The sequence below is a fragment of the Phragmites australis genome, chromosome 23 (genome assembly GCF_958298935.1).
Source record: "Phragmites australis chromosome 23, lpPhrAust1.1, whole genome shotgun sequence".
Taxonomy (NCBI): domain Eukaryota; kingdom Viridiplantae; phylum Streptophyta; class Magnoliopsida; order Poales; family Poaceae; genus Phragmites; species Phragmites australis.
Genome location: NC_084943.1, coordinates 1,916,992 through 1,933,256, shown reverse-complemented (window position 1 = coordinate 1,933,256; position 16,265 = coordinate 1,916,992). Strand labels below are relative to the sequence as shown.

At 44.4% G+C, this 16,265-nt stretch overlaps 4 protein-coding genes and 1 pseudogene across 4 annotated transcripts; 2 read left to right on the top strand and 3 right to left on the bottom strand.

Annotated features, from left to right (window-relative positions):
• Window positions 1-677: 677 nt before the first annotated feature.
• Window positions 678-3,434, top strand: LOC133906109 (calcium uniporter protein 6, mitochondrial-like; annotated as a pseudogene).
• On the bottom strand, window positions 2,151-7,798 carry LOC133906108 (probable galacturonosyltransferase 7). The gene is made up of 9 exons (XM_062347891.1): window positions 7,455-7,798; window positions 7,341-7,381; window positions 7,192-7,260; window positions 6,254-6,407; window positions 6,101-6,153; window positions 4,411-4,706; window positions 3,773-4,130; window positions 3,140-3,691; window positions 2,151-2,952 (listed from the first exon to the last, which is right to left on the bottom strand). The coding sequence occupies exons 1-9, from the start codon at window positions 7,606-7,608 to the stop codon at window positions 2,674-2,676; spliced, it is 1,956 nt and encodes a 651-aa protein (XP_062203875.1). The 5' UTR covers window positions 7,609-7,798; the 3' UTR covers window positions 2,151-2,673.
• Window positions 7,799-10,953: 3,155 nt separating this feature from the next.
• On the top strand, window positions 10,954-12,001 carry LOC133906739 (uncharacterized). The gene is made up of 2 exons (XM_062348724.1): window positions 10,954-11,068; window positions 11,144-12,001. The coding sequence occupies exon 2, from the start codon at window positions 11,162-11,164 to the stop codon at window positions 11,999-12,001; it is 840 nt and encodes a 279-aa protein (XP_062204708.1). The 5' UTR covers window positions 10,954-11,068; window positions 11,144-11,161.
• A 266-nt stretch (window positions 12,002-12,267) lies between these two features.
• LOC133906738 (uncharacterized) lies at window positions 12,268-13,453 on the bottom strand. Its single transcript, XM_062348723.1, has 2 exons — window positions 12,896-13,453; window positions 12,268-12,822 (listed from the first exon to the last, which is right to left on the bottom strand). The coding sequence occupies exons 1-2, from the start codon at window positions 13,232-13,234 to the stop codon at window positions 12,268-12,270; spliced, it is 894 nt and encodes a 297-aa protein (XP_062204707.1). The 5' UTR covers window positions 13,235-13,453.
• Window positions 13,454-13,455: 2 nt separating this feature from the next.
• LOC133906740 (uncharacterized) lies at window positions 13,456-14,586 on the bottom strand. Its single transcript, XM_062348725.1, has 2 exons — window positions 14,249-14,586; window positions 13,456-14,166 (listed from the first exon to the last, which is right to left on the bottom strand). Exons 1-2 carry the CDS (start codon window positions 14,539-14,541, stop codon window positions 13,821-13,823), a joined length of 639 nt encoding a protein of 212 aa, XP_062204709.1. The 5' UTR covers window positions 14,542-14,586; the 3' UTR covers window positions 13,456-13,820.
• Window positions 14,587-16,265: the final 1,679 nt, after the last annotated feature.

Here is a 16,265-nt window from a genome sequence, read left to right as displayed (position 1 = left end):
TTGTGCATGTTGCATTATTTTTATTCAAATTGAATTAAAAAGAGAATATCACATGAAATGATAAAAATACATATAAACGAAGCATTATAAAGGAACTCACTTTTTCACCAAATAACATAGGGATGAAAATATTTTTATAAATTAGTATATCACATTATAACAATATTAGTGAATTTTTCTAGATTTTTAGAAATTATTTGAGACATTAAATATTGCTAGAATTTATAAAAGTTGACTTATTTGGAGAATTCTAATTAAATATTGGCTCAGGCTTTTTGGACCAAACTAATTAAAATGGGTTACCGGTGATCTCTAGTTTGATCATGAAAACATTTAGAATTTTTGGACTATTTTTGTATTTTCAAAAAAAATCGTGAATTAAATAAAAAAAACATGCACTTTTATGCACTTTTGCTTGCTAGCTTCTTCCGGGCGCCGGCGCATGCAGAGTTGCCGAATACGGCACTGTTTACGGTGTTTTCGGCAACTGAGTTGGCAACTGAATTGCCGAAAATTATGGGGTCGGGCTGTTTTCGGATTCTGAGTTACCGAAAGTCAGTTTTCGGCGTTTGAGATTCTGAATACGGATGCTAAATTTGTAAATACGTTAATATGTTATCTATTTTCGCAAATACGACGGTGTCTGTTGTCTAAAATCCCAAAATATCCGTCACGCCGGCATACAACGACCCACCGCCCCACCACCACCATGTGGCGCGCGGCCTCCTCCCGCCTCATCCTCCGCCCGCCGTCTCCCTCCACCGCCACCGCGGCCCTTCTCCACGCGCGCCTCTTCTCTCCACCACCGCCGAGCCCGGCCCAGGAGGAGGCGGAGCCGGAAGGTCTCGCCGGCGGAGGCGCGGCGGCGGTTGCGCCTCGTGGGCGTCGAGGCCCTCAAGCGGCGGCTGCGGGACGGGCGGGACGAGGTGGTGGGGTACGCTGACCTCCTCGACGCATGCGTCGAGGCCGGCGCCGCGCGCACGCACCGCGGGGCCGAGGCGCTCGCGGGGCCATGGACGACGCCGGGATCGTGCTGCTCTTCCGGGACAAGGCCTACCTCCACCCCGAGAAGGTCGCATTTCTGATCATCACCTCATTTCTATTACTCCTTGCTACCCAAACAAGGTGCTTTCATGACGGGTTATTTATTCCGAATTCCTATTCCAATAATTCCCTTTTACTGGCCTGTTTGGATTTGGATCTGCATCCTTACCGATCGCTTCAAATCGGAGCTAAATCCGAAAAATCCCAGAGCAATATCCTGCTCCAATATTCCTCTGTTCCAATATTACCAGAAGACCGAGGAAAAAAGCAACATTGGGTGCCGTATAATCAAGAGGTAACATAGGTCAAGATGCAGATGGAATTCGCAGTAATGTGCCGTGTAGTTAGCTAAACTAACATAGCATCAAGATTTAGATGTAATTACAGTAATTTGCAGTTTCAATGCAGTAATGTGCACATTATTCCTATGTGCTTCGATTGTGGGTTTCTGTCATGGAGAGGCTGTTTTTGTCAAGGCATAAAAAGCTTTGCGCCACGCAAAGGTTTGATATGGAGAGGTACTGGGAGTCGCAGAAACACTGTAGGTGTCCTCTGGAAGGCCATCATCCTCATGGTCCTAAGCTTCATGACTTTTAACACCAGAACTAAAATTTCTCCTTTGTTTCACAGTGCGCTCTATAGCTTGTAGTCTTTCTATCCACTATTTACATGTCCTTTTTACATGTCCTTCATAGAAAACATATATTTCTAGTTACCGAAGTGGTCCTGACAGAACACAGGAATCACCAAACAGTTTCCGCTTAGCATCATGTCAAAGATCAATATAACTGAATGTTCAGACCTTTCTACTATCTATACATATTCTGACCGATCGATTGAGGACTTTCGTATGCTGAGCTGTGCCTATATATACCTTACAGGTATAGCCTCCAAGAAAACACGATGAGCTATTGAGCAGTGCCGAATTATGCTAGCCTCCAAAATATCCGTTTCTTTTGTCGTTTGCTGTGCTTGGTGGCAAGACCGTTGTTAGGCTCAACCATCTGAATTCTCAATCCGTAAGAGAAACAAATGGGAGTTGTACAACACAAAAGATCTCAAATACAAACTGAATGCTAATGAGCAGAGCAAACAAACATACAGCATGCCGTCAATGGGATATCAGCATCCCACAATGACAAGAGTCAGCCTAGTGGCAAAGAATTACAAGCGAATATTTGCTGGTTCAGGCATTTCTCTGTACATGCCGTTCCACAGCCAACACTCTCAGTGCTGCTTTTATACAAGGAGCAAAAGAATAGCATGAAAGAATTTATACAAAAAATGTGCATCAAGGAACTGCACTTTTGCAATTCAACGCCACAAATGAAAAAACTCTCCCCCTGTATAAAAAACAGGTCAGTGAATCAAATATATCTCGGTAAGTCTACAACCTAGTTCAAAGATTTCATATTGGTGTTTTCTGACGTCTTAAGATGCTGAAGTTGTTCATTCTTGAAGAAACCATTTTATCCTCCTCTTGGAATTGGAGCAGTGCCTCATCAGAGCTGTATTTGATTCATCATAACCGTTTCCACTCGTCATAATCCCATTGTTTAAGCAAGTCCATGAGGTTTGTTGCTTCAAATTCCCACAAATGCAGTGTGCGGTGCATCTCATGCCGTGTTATTAATGTATATTGCATTCCGTCATGAATCTCTCACCATTAGTCATGTACTTCCTCCAGTAGCTCTTGTAACCGTGTATCCCCAAATCAAGCCAAGGTTTCATGACACCATTGTAGTGCAGAGTAGCAGCCTTTTCTATATGGACATGACTAATTCCATAATCATGTCCAAGACCTGATTGAACCCATGAGTCTTCCAAAGGATATATCAGATCTTGAAAGGCAAGTAAACTTACAGGGAGTGCTTTCAGTCGCTGTGATGTCAGACTGTCCTTTTGCAACTACAATAAGCAAAGGTAACATCAGGTGAGTGCTGTTTTCTTGACATAATTAAGATAAGAGGGTTATGGTGAAAGGATAGGACCAGGGCTACTACATGAACCACAAATTTTTGCGTCACAACAAATTAATAATTTAATATGATTTCCTTTGGATAGGACTGCATGAAGAATGTTGAGCGCTACTAACCTTTTGGAGTAACTGATCATACAACCCGGTAATGCGGAGGTCCCTCCATTTTTCCAATTCGATGACATTCAGGCCAGACAACCACACACATGAATTGGTGTTGAAACTATGTTCTGCAACATATGCTCTCAACTGACCTAGTCTAACTCCACAGAACTGGACAGCACCAATCGCTTTACTACCCATGTTGAGGTTCCAAAGAGATGACAAGTCTTTCTGGACAATCAAATCATCATCCAGAACAACTACTCTATTCAAGCTAGGAAGAAGGTCGGGCAAGAGGAAATGTGAATGGCCAAAAACAGATATGTACTCGGTTTTCATCTGCCTGTGGGAAGGTTCAGAATGATTACGAATTGTGACACGGAATTCCTCAGCAGGACATAATTGTTGCATCTCAAGAGAATCTACATCCTTAGAGAGATTCTGGTGATCCTCAATCTTAGTTACATGAACAGTTGCCTCCAAGTATGAATTTATTTCAAACCAATGCCTCATTGCATAAAAATTTTGCGCATCAGTGAACAAATGGAAAACAATGCTGCCAGAATCCTGAAATGTATTGTATGACACAACTTAGCAATCAGATGATTACCTCATAAAATTTTCAATTATACGGACAGAACTGTATACCTGGGAGTTCATAACTGTTGAATTGATAGTGGTCGAAGCTGCAAGTAAGTTTCTGGAAAATATTACATAGTGACGGAATGTAGGGCTTTGAAGCTTCTGCTTATTTAACTGGTCCATGCGAATTGATCTGGATTTGAAATATTCTACTGTCAATCTCATATTCAAGCAATGGTGAGTTTTTGGCATGGTCTGGACACCAAGATGATATAGAAATGCACTCTGTCTTGTATGGAAATAAGCTTCATCTTCAGTTAGATCAAGTAGCTGCCTAAGTTTTCGTTCAACATTTGAGCAACCTACTTCACAAGATTTAGCTCTCTCAATTGTGTGCTCCATTTTCTCTTGCTTCTTAGCAAAACTGAAAAGAGTACGCAGCATTTCCTTCAGAAATAATTACAGGACAGAATAAACAAAAAAAAATTGCACTGCAATATTTATAAAAGTTAAGTCACGTGCAACATAATTGTCTATGCTAAATACTTCATTGCTTGAAGAAAAGCAGACATTGACTTAACACAAGAAAAAAAGAAGCAATGCTAATGAATTGTGCTAGCCACATTTTAATCATTTATTAAGTGCAAAGTTTATGTAAAAACAAAAAAAAGATTATAAGATTTTAAAGCTAAGATGAGACTAACAATGGTGGAAGATCGACATCTGTAATGGTGTCACTGAGCATGCGTTCGTGTTCTTGGATGTTTTGCTTCAGTTCACGTGTAAACCTTTCCTGGTTCTTCAGTTTTGCAATACTAGGATAGTGAGCTCTTGCCATAAAAAGTTGATCTTTAAGCCTTTTCACAATAGCATCTTTCATTACTTCCTTATGCTCAACAGACCAGAGGCAGTAACTTCCATATTCAAGTTCACAGGACTTGGGATTCTCCTCATGCATTGTCTCTTGACCATGGTTCTCTTTCCCATTAACAGCAGTATCCTGTCGCAAAACAAATTTAGTTTCCTATTATAGAAAAGTCAAAACAATTCTGAAGGATCCACAAGTAAAAAAAAAAATGTCTGGCCTTATTTTTAAAGCACATATCATCACAGGAGTACAGGAGTCATATCCTGCACCACCGACTAGAAAAACGTTGTGAAAATATTTGAACTAACAACGCTTGGCCCTACTATAAGGGGTTTGATGAAGAACTAATGATGAATGCATATATGTTTATGTCCAATTAATAGATATTATAATAAAACATTAAATGTAGCACCAGTTTCACCTCTTAGGGATATTTGTAACACCCCGTGTTTCCGGCCCATTAGTATTTTTGGTTTCGGCCCGTGTGACCCAAGCGTTCCAATGTGGTGAGTTTAGTATCACATTGGTAGATTAAATAGGTTATGCTAGCTTATAAGTCTTCGTGCTCTAAACATAACACCTACGGATTAATCATTTTACACAAAGCGAGGACGAAAGTGTAAGCGGTGTGCTATACATATATGGGTCTGCCCCACAAGTGGACTGGGTTGTAAACGAATTTTGGACGCGGGGTATTACAGCTAGTATCAGAAGCAACTCTCGATGCACGCGATAAGTTGCCAAGGGTGTCAGCACTGAAGAGGGAGGGGGGGGGGGGGAATGTAATACCTTGGCCCATTAGTGTTCCTAGTTCTGACCCGTGTGGCCTAAGTGTTCCGGTGTGATAGGTTTAATACCACATTGATAGTTTAAATAGGTTAGGACCAGTTTATAAGCCTTCATGTTTTAAACATAGCACCTCCGGATTAATCATTTTACACAAAACAAGGACGAAGTGTAAGTGGGGTGCTATGTGTATCTGGGTCCGCCCCACAGGTGGACTAAGCTGTAAACGAATTTTGGACGTAAGGTGTTACAATATTTGATTTTGGACGTAAGGTGTTACAATATTTGATCAGTACGTCCTCAGATGTGGAGTTATACTATGACCTAATACATCTCCAATGACCTAAAAGAACTTGTTCAGTAGATATAAAGTTCTTCAGTAATTTTTTCACCATGGATAAATCTTAATAAAGGTGAAAAACATACAGTAAGTTTAAAGGGGAAAGACTCATACAAGGAGAACATCTAACGAGCAATTGTGAAGGTGCAAAATCTAGCCTGAATATTACTGATGCCAAACTGATTGACAAGTCGCATTTTGTGTTTACTATTTATATGCATGAAAATCATTGATTGTGAAGCCCCATTGATTAAGTCATCAGCAATACCGTACAAGCATCATACGACGTGGCATGTCCTCGAGGGCGAGGCTATTCCAGTATTGTTTAACTTCGAAAATGCAGAGTTGCAGACAACTTAAATCCTAAAAAATGTAGGAAAACAAAGAGATTGACTATTACCTCTGATCTCCAGGAAAAGTCCTTCAATTGATATCTTTTGGGTGTATGAGGTCCTAAAACACCATTGAATACAGTAAGATGGACACTGGTAGTGTGTGTTTTCGAACAAAGATACTGGTATTGTCTGGCTGTTTGTCCGTTCGTTATGCTTACCATTATTTCTGTAGGTGTAGTTTTTTAGGTCAATTAAAGAGAAAGCATCCATGAGGTTCGCTTTAGATTTGACAGCAAGGTTCTTCGACTTTAATCTACCAGATTTCTCAGCTGAAATTCCGTTAGATCCAGACGTTTTCCTTTTGGAAACATCCTGCTCACAACGTTAAAACAAGAGGAGGTTAGACAAGATTGAAAAGAAAACGTCTGGTTTTTTCAGTCCAGCAGGCTCTTAAAGATTGTTGTACGCAAGCCAGTAAATATCAATGTGGCTAAGTGATTAATCTAACTAGCTAATTGCTAATTGTGCACAGGTTTGCGGATTCGAGCAACACACAATCTGAATCTATTCATTTATTTGATACCACGAGTTATATAATATACTTAGCACAAGACTGTTAATTCTGCCGCGATGTAATTTTGTGTGTGTGTGTGTGGTTACGCTTCACTCTTTAGTTTAGCTATGGATTGGCATAAAGGTGGTTAAAGAATATAGAGAAGGCCAACCAATAGAAGAAGAATCATACAAGGGAACTCTAGAAGGTATAAGAGAGCATCTTGACAGCGGCAGCAGTTTTAGGAACATTTAATTTTTATCGGTGAAATCATCAAACAAACAATTTTGGGATGCCGCACACAAGAGTAGTAACAGAGCGCAAGCTCTGAAACAAATGCAGTAGGTTGTCAAGCGTCAGAGAGCACGCAGCACACGTCCACAAAACACGCGCACGCACACGCGCACACGCGGAGCGCATGAACGCCCTAAATCTGCAAGGGCGACTATTTAATTTCTCTTTCCCCCCAAAAACAGCTTGAAAAAAATCAACTTGATTCTTGCAGCTGACACAAATTATACCACATTTGCTGCGGAATCACAATTTATTTCGCCAACATAGGAAAGCAAGAAGAATGCATAAGGACTGTAGCAGTGGTAGTACCTTGAGTAGTTTGTGCTTGCTGGATTCCCCATCCAGATGCTGCTTATGCGCTCCAAAACCGGCCAACTCCTGATGGCGCAGAGAGGAAGAAATAAGAATAATGCAGCGCAGCATGGGAAGAGACGTTAAGGTGGCTGCCGGAATCTCACGGTGCTGATGACGACGGCAGCGCGCTCCTCCGATCCATAGCCTACGCAGACAGAGCAACAGAGTTGAGGAGGACGAAAAGAAGAGGAGCTCGGATCCTGGGCGAGGCTGCATACCAGGGCGGTGGAGGCCGAGGAGGAAGACGAGTGGCAGCAGGGTGGAGCCGACGACGAGCGCCGGCACAGCGGCGGCCAGGGCGGTGCAGCGGCGCTTGGGGTGCAGCAAGGGAGAGGAGTGCTGCTGGTAGCACTGATGCTGGTGCCCCTTCATACTACTGGCTCAGTGGCTGTGGCTCCCGTGCTCTGCCTCCTCTTCCTGCTGCTGGGAGCGTTGCTAATTACTTCCGCATAGAGCTAGACGGACGAAGCAAGAATGGCAGGCGGTTGTCTTTCCTCCTGTGGAACGACTCAAGTGGAGGCTGGAGAGTGAAGCGGAGCGGGGCCAACTTGGACCCCTTCCCTTCTCTCTCTCTCTCTCTCTCTCTCTCTCTCTCTCTTACCCGGAGAGTGAACTTTGCTTTTGCATTTTGCTTTGGATGCGTCTCTGACCAATCTCGTGTGTCCCTCTGTCCCATGGATCATGAAACTAGTCTTTTTCTTCTTCTTTTTCCTTCCCTGACAGAAAACAAGCGTCGGAGTAGTAGCATGCTCTGCTCTGCTCTGCCGTCGGTGGGCTGATTTATACGTAGCTCTGCTCTCCTCTGCCGTCGGTGGCTAATTTATACGTACAAGGAGCGAATATAAGGTTTGAGAAGAGTGTTTGTTGTCTATGATATATAAAGATGTTTTATTGTTTGAATTAGTAAATGCAATGATCTTACATATGAGACTAACAAGTTAGTTTACTGTAGCATTATAGCAGTTTAACGTACTCACTGGATTAGGCTCCAACAATATAATTACGTCTACGGATATAAAAAGATGATGAGAAATTGGCAAATTTGGGAATTTAGACAACATACGTGACCGTATTTGCGAAAATAGACAACATGTTGACGTATTTGCAAATCTAGCACTCGTATTCGGTATCTCAAATACCGAAATTTGAATTTCGGAAACTGAAAATCCGAAAACACCGTATTCGGCAACTGAGGTGCCGAATACGGCCCACAGTGTCGTATTCGGCACCTCAGTTGCCGAATACGCCGGCCGACCGATTTGCCACCGATTTTGCTGCGTCGCATCAATCTCTTTTACGTCACATCAATCATTTTTCCCTTCCCTCCCGTGATGCTTTCGGCCGGTGCATGCATTTGTTGTTTTGGCGCCACACGCGGAGAGATCGCTGCTCTGCTGAATAAATTGAGGTCGCAGCAGCAGCAGAGCAGAGAAGGGAGAAGAGAAGGGAGCAGAGGAACGCGAGAAGCATCAGCAGAAGAGGAGCAACGTAAGCACTTAATTAGCTTTCGTACCGGTTAGTCCTTATATTACCTATTTAATACTTAGGTTAGTAATATTATTTAGAGTAATTAGCTTATTTGGTTAGTCCATTTCGAAGTAGATTAGTTTTTCAAGAGTAGATTGTTTAATCCGTTCAATTACATTTTTTTAATTATATTAATTTGATAAATTAGAGTACTTTGATTATATAAATTAGATTATTTAATTACGTTATTAGAGTACTTAGAGTTTAATTAGAGTACTTAGTTTATTTAATTAGAGTACTTAGATTATATAAATTAGATTATTTAATTACGTTATTAGATTACTTAGATTAATTAATTAGAGTACTTAGTTTATTTAATTAGATTAAATGAATTAAATTATTTGATAAATTAGAGTACTTAGATTAATTAATTACGATGCTTAGTTTGATTATATGAATTTGATTAGTCTATATAATTATATTATTTAATTAGTTTGATATCATGAATTTCTTTCAACATTGTAATTAGATTGTGTCCTTAGTATAATTATATGAATGTCCTTATCCGGTAAAATTAGAAAAAATTATGTGTACCTTTGTTTAGCAGATACAATATTATGAAGCTTGTAATATATTCTAATTTGTTGTTCACCTATTTGTTGAACCATGAAGCCTTAAATCATTATCATGGCTCATGGTGGTCTTTCCGAGCTTCTTCAGCAGCGGTACGACGAGAACCATAGGGGAAGGATGATATTCAGAGGACAACAGGTACCACGTTTATATGTGCTATTTCATTGGTACGAGAATTTTGAACTAACGCTGTACATGTATTGGATAACTCATGCAGTTGAGTCCGTTACAAGCCCGGAGTGTGCACAAGATTAAGGAGTTGGACCCTCGATTCCACGAGCCACTCGCACGGGCGGGACTACTACCTTTCGCTCTCATGATGGCCGGAGCTCCCATGGAGGTCGGTGGTAGGACACCTCTCCCGGCAATTGATGAGGCACTGCTCACAGGTCTCGTCGACCGCTGGCGTCCTGAGACACACACTTTCCACTTTCCTTTTGGTGAGATGGCAGTAACACTGCGGGACGTGGCCATGCTGACCGGGCTGCCAATAAGGGGTGCCCCGTTAATAGTTTCGTGACCCGCAAGGGAGCAGTGGAAGGGTTATGTTGCAGATAGGTAATTATTTGTTATGTAATGCATTTAAAATATTACAGTGCTATTAAAGCGTCATTGACCATCTGCATCTTATAGGTTTGGTGTGCAATACGACGGGAAGGATGCTGGCCTCTCCATGTCCTGGGTTCATGAGCTGACACAGTTCGGTCCATGCCCACTGGATGCGGACGAGAATACACTTATGCAACACTATGAGGTGTACTTATACGTTCTGCTCGGAGGCATCATGTTCTGCAACACGGCAGGCGATTATGTCGTCCCACATATTGTATGGTTAGCAGCCCACCTCGCGTCACATCCTTATGAGCCTACATCTTACAGTTGGGGATCTGCAGTATTGGCTGCAACCTACAGAGGATTGTGTGATGCAACCCAGCGAACAAAGATGAAGGCAACCATTACAGGGTGCTTACATCTCTTACAGTTATGGAGTTGGGAGTACCTCCCGGTTTCCAGACCTTGGGTGCTCAAGTGCTACTACCCAGTTCACATCTCTGATGGCATTGCAGATGACATAAGGCCAACGATGGGGTATCGGTGGATTCATGCCAGGCTAAGATGGAGTCAGCAGCAAGACCATGGTAACTACTCCAGGGTGATAAGTGACCTGGACATCCTTAGCGCTGATCTAGTGGATTGGGATCCATAGCGTATGACACGAGTAAAAGAAATTGCAGATGGTGGACTCCTGGCATCCTCTTGTAGCCGTGACGCAGACTTATGGTTGACCACATGCTTCTTGTTGTACATGAACTGCGTGGAAGTATATTCTCCAGAACGTGTACAGAGGCAGTTCGGGTACCGACAGGTGGTGCCTGTTCCAGCACCACGAGACGCCGGACGGGCGCACGAGTAAGTGTGTTATTGTATGTTGCCTTAGTACATTGGTTATCCATGTTAACAAATTATAACTGTTTATGTCACGTACAGGTGGAGCTCAAAGGGGGGCGGAGGCACGCAGGACTAGGCATCCAAGAATGCCGAGTACATACGGAGGTGGACAGAATCAGCTGCGGTGGATGTCATCATTACTGCTGGACAGTACGACGAGGCCACGTACTGGGACTACCTTGCTTGGTACCGTCCGCGCACGCGTGCCACCTTACTCAGCGGACCTGTACAGCCGGGTCCCAGACCCTTCCCCGAGGATCGTGCCCGCCTACTTCATGTTGTGGTAAGTGATGCGTTACTTATATTGGTTTTCTTTGAAAAATCTGTGTATTACTGACATGTCCCTCATCTTATACAGACTGAAGAGGCGTATGAGATGCATACGCAAGCGGATCAACCTTTTGGGGAACCAAGCAGGTCATCATCGCAGAGGGATCGTAACCCTCTCCGGGAGTACATGAGGACAAGAGGATCCCGCTTCCTAAACGCTATACGTGGTCTAGGTGGGTGTGCCCCGCAATGGAGGGGGTACGACCAACATGCCATGGACCCGTCTCGTGCCTCCCACAGCAGGTGGTCCTCCCACAGCAGGCGGTCATCCAGTGCTCGTGAGGAACCCGTCCGGTCAGAATCACGACATACATCTTCAGCTTCGGCGCGTCATGTCTCATGTTCCGGTGCTGAGGCCGAGGAGTGCACGCAGCCTCCTGCGCCCGAGCAGGTTACGCTGGGTTCACTAGCACCTCCGGCTACGATGACACCTCCGGCTGCAGCATCTACTCATCAGGAGGACGTTGTTGACTACACGCAGCAAACCCCTTGCTGGAGCGACCCTAATGCTTTTGACTGGGGTGCTGCAATGCATGCGACCGCCACCTTCACTGATCTACTCGGCGGACAGTCCTCCCATGATCTCAATGAACCTGGAAGTTCACATTGGTACCAGCATGGCGAGCCTTCGGCACACTGGACTCCATCGGAGCACGTTCTAGGGCCGTCCACACTTCCGCACGAGGATCCTTCGGCATGGTACATGCAGAGCCGAGTAAGCGGGGCGGGATACACGTTCGGTGGGGTTCCCACAGGGCAGGCAGATGATGATGAAGACGACCAAGGGCACGCAAGGCAGGGGCCTGCGCAGGCTGCTGGGATGAGAGCCACACACCCGCCAGACGCTTACACGCCTGGAGATTGTGTGAGGCATCGTCGCCGTTGAGTAGCCAGGACAATTTGTCATGACACATGTATTATTGATTTTAATGTCGAGGTCATCCCTATTATGTCTTATTCACTGTATTGTTAATTTAAGAAATTCTCAGTACAGAGGAAACAATAGTAGTTGTAAAGCATAAGTAGCATGGAACCCGGTACAGAGGTTACACATAAAGAGCGAACAACAACAAACATTATCATGTACGATACGCCTAAAGAACATAATATCATGCCTTAAGGGAATAAAATATATAGGGTTACAATAGATGCTTAGGGCGAAGGAAAGTGGCGACGCAAATTAGCGTAAGAATTCCAGGTGCGATGGTCAAAGCTATCCGGGTAAGATGGTTGTCGTCTCCGAGGTGGTTCTAGAAAGTTGTAAAAATGAGTACGAGCAAATCCATCATCATTTTCAGGGTCATCGGTGTCCTCCGGAGATGGAAGCCTCAGAGGGCGGGGTCGTTGTGGCATGAAATCGTCGTCGTCGTCATCATCTTGAGGTTTCTCCGAGGTGGTACCACGTCCTATTTCCCTATCAGTTGTATGGCATCTCGATGTTGTGCGTGAACGTCCTCTTGCAGTGTTCCTAGAACTTTCTCCTGTATTTCTGTTCGAACGTCTAGGCATGGGGGGCATGAAATCGTCATCGTCTTTGTCCTCGTCATTATCTGGATGATTCGTAGAGGTCGCCTCTGTACCCCTTTGATTCGCTGACTGTCGTCGTCTTCTACGCGAACCAGGCATCACACCCCCGCCGAAGAGCATACACATCGTCAAGAAGTGTGAGATTTCTTTGTTCATCAACTGTTCGTCTTCCGGGAAAGCCTGACGCAGAAGAGGACCGTTCGAATCAATGGAAATAAGATAAATAGGGTGACCAAATGTTTATATGACATACCTGAATATGGGATGCATACTGGTCTGGCGACATTACTATCGTTCTTTGCCTCCTAGAGAAACCTATCACAGAAGGATGGTCGGCCAGTTCGCGGACCCTCAGATACATTTGACGCCGGTGATACAAGAGGGCCCTAAGGTCCTCGGTGGTTACACATTGGAGTGGCGCGGTTAACCTAGAACATATGGGTCTTGCATGCAATTTCGCCACGGCTTGGATTATGTTGTTCTCCTTTAACGGATCATCGTTTCCTTCGCGCACAACCTGTAAGGAGGCATTAAGTGCTATAGCGATCGTTGCAGGTGTCCATGGAAAGCCTGTACTAGAGGATCCCGCCATAGATTTCTTGCTCACTGACTACCTACGCTCTGTCTCTGCATCAAAACACGGATCCATGAATATTTAAGAAACACGAAATAAATAAATAAAATTACATTTACAATACAATGGTCACTTCTTGTCTAAAGGGGTACAGTGCAAACCACATAATGCACAATAAGTAGTACAACTAACAGGTGAATAACATTTTACAATACAAAGTCTCTAAGATAGTTCAGTTTGACAGTGGGCTGATAGTTTACTGACGGGTCGGGCAAGTCCTCCTGTCATGTCCAGGTTGTTTGCAAAGTTTGCACCTGCGAAGGCCATCAACAGCATCTGCTTCATCCATGTCACCTTGCAGCCTCGTAGATCTAGGCCTTCCAGGATCTGTGCGTCGTGCTCGTGGATAAGGTACCCACTTAGGGCCCTCGATCGATTTGTAGTTGGTTCCGATGTTAAAGGACCGCATCTTTGGAAGCCATGTGCTCCTCAATGCATCGATCGTGAAGTACGGTGATACGTACTGTGATCCGTCATTGCCACCTATGTCCCTGCAAGCGGCTAAGACATGCGAGCACGGGATATGGTGCAGTTTTGGCTTATTTCATGTGCACTTCACCTCGTTAGGTCCAAGTTGACATTGCTGCACGGTGTCCCCGGCGCTATACCCTGAAGCATACCTACGGCGGCACATGACCTCAAAGTCATTGTTGGCCAAGTCGTAGATCCTCGACCGATGAAAGTGTGCCTTGCTCCTCCTTCTTGATATGATTTGCTCCACCTTAGGTGAAAACCGTGTGCTGCACTTCATAGCAGCATTACCACGGTCTCGAAAGTAGTCCGCCGTTCTGTAGAATGTGAGCTCAATAATGGTACACAACGGGAGGCCCCGTACTCCCTTCAGGACATTGTTGAACGCCTCCGCTATGTTCGTTGTCATGATGGAGTACCTAACATAGGATACAATAATTTTAGAATGGCTATTTGCATAAGAATCGGTACAATATGATCATTACAATTCTATGCGCTAACCTGGCACCATGAGTGTCATGGATAAGGGCCCAACGCTCCGCCGGCTTCCCCGCTATCCACTGGCTAAATGTACCACGTGAACGACTAACGATAGTTTGGCCCCCAACCATTTGCGCCCGCAGTTGATCCTCCCCTGCTTGCTGGTCTGCCATCATCTTGCGAGTGGTCTCATTTAACTCTCTCCATATCTCGTTGAACTTCGCCTGCTGGTTCTGAAGACATAGCCCTTTGAATCTCTTTACAAGCGACTTGCTGCGGTACCTTGTGTACAGGTTCGCGCCCAAGTGTCGCATGCACCATCTTCTCTCCACATCAGGCCATGCAATGGAGCAGTTTGTGCTATCGTGCAACACGTCCAACGCATGCAGAAGACCCTTGTTGCGGTCTGAGATGACGCAAACTCGTTCCCTATTTCCCACGACACGTGTCCTTACCAAGGTGAGGAACCACAGCCAACTATCATTGTTTTCACTCTCAACCATTGCAAAGGCGAGAGGAATGATCTGATTATTTGCATCCGTCGCCATTGCTGTCATAAGGGTACCATGGAACTTGCCGCTTAGAAATGTGGCATCCACGCATACAACCGGCCTACAATGCCTGAATGCTTCGATGCATTGTCCAAAGGACCAGAATAACCTAATGAGGTATCGGTCAGTTGTGCTATATGACCCATCATCTAGCCTGATCGGCTCATCCGCCATGGCCCACTGAGTCCCTGGATTCGTCATGGCAATCTTCTGCAGCAGTCTCGGAGCATTGTTGTATGACTCTTCGAAGCTTCCAAACAGCATCTTCAACGCCTTCTGCTTCGCTCGCCACGCGGTGTGGTAATTGATAAGCATGCCAGTCTTAGTGTGCACCTCCCCCATAATCGATTTTGGCGACAAACAAATTTCTGTGCCAATAAGCGTGATGAGGAGTTGGGCTACGAACCTCGCATCAACGGCGTGGCTCACATTCCTAATAGCCTCTTCGCTGCATGTATGTGGGGTGTGTCTACTAATCACAAAATAGTTCTCATATTTCGGCTGATGTGCTCGTACGAAGTAAGGGCAATTCGGGTGCTTCGTACACCTGACCTCATACTCCGTAGGGTTAGACCGGGCGCACTTGTGGTCCCTTCTTGTTATTACAGCATAGTTGCTAATAAAGTGGATGACCTCCCCTCTGTTACGAAACTGTTGCCCGACCTGAATGTCGCTATTCTGGTATCCCCAGTTAGATAAGGTGTTATACTCAACGACGACACACTCCAGGAGCCCAGTACCACGAAAGTACTGGATTGCCGGGACCGGGTCATCATTGTCAGCAGCTTCTTCATCCCCGCTACCACCGTCTTCATTATCCATGCATCCTGCATCGACCTCACCAGGGTCCACTCTACCTCCCTCTCTACTGGAACTGCCCTCCCCGACATGCCCTCCATCCTCTTCATGCATCACCTCCTGGCTTGAGCCTTCCACAGTGGTCACTGCATCACCTTGCACCAGTCGTGACACTATGTTTACGTACACCGCCATATCAAAGTTCTCCTCCAATGCCTTGCGTGAGTACAAAGCCCATGCGTTGTTTCTACTCATCTCGAACAACGTATGGACAATGACCGAGCTATTTGGAACAAGCCGCGGCCGTACACCCTCTAAGACAACAGTATGGGACTGCTGGTTCACACGCAAAAGGCGCATAATATGTGATTTCAGGCCATCTAGATCAATAGGTACCTCAACCGAACTCTCTATGTGCTGGCAGTTCTGAATTGTTACAAGTCTCCCGTGCAAAACTGTGGGACGTTCTCCATAATAAATATGGAAAATCATACCGTATCTCCTAAATAAATATACATGTAATAAATAATAAGTACAAAAATAATACTAACTAAATAGTGCAATATACAACTAATATGCATCTTTGTTGCTACTGGACACTATCTTCTACGGTTCTACCAAACCTAAGTGATTAAACTAATTAATCAAGTTAATTGATTAATTATATTACTTTAATAAAACTAATTACC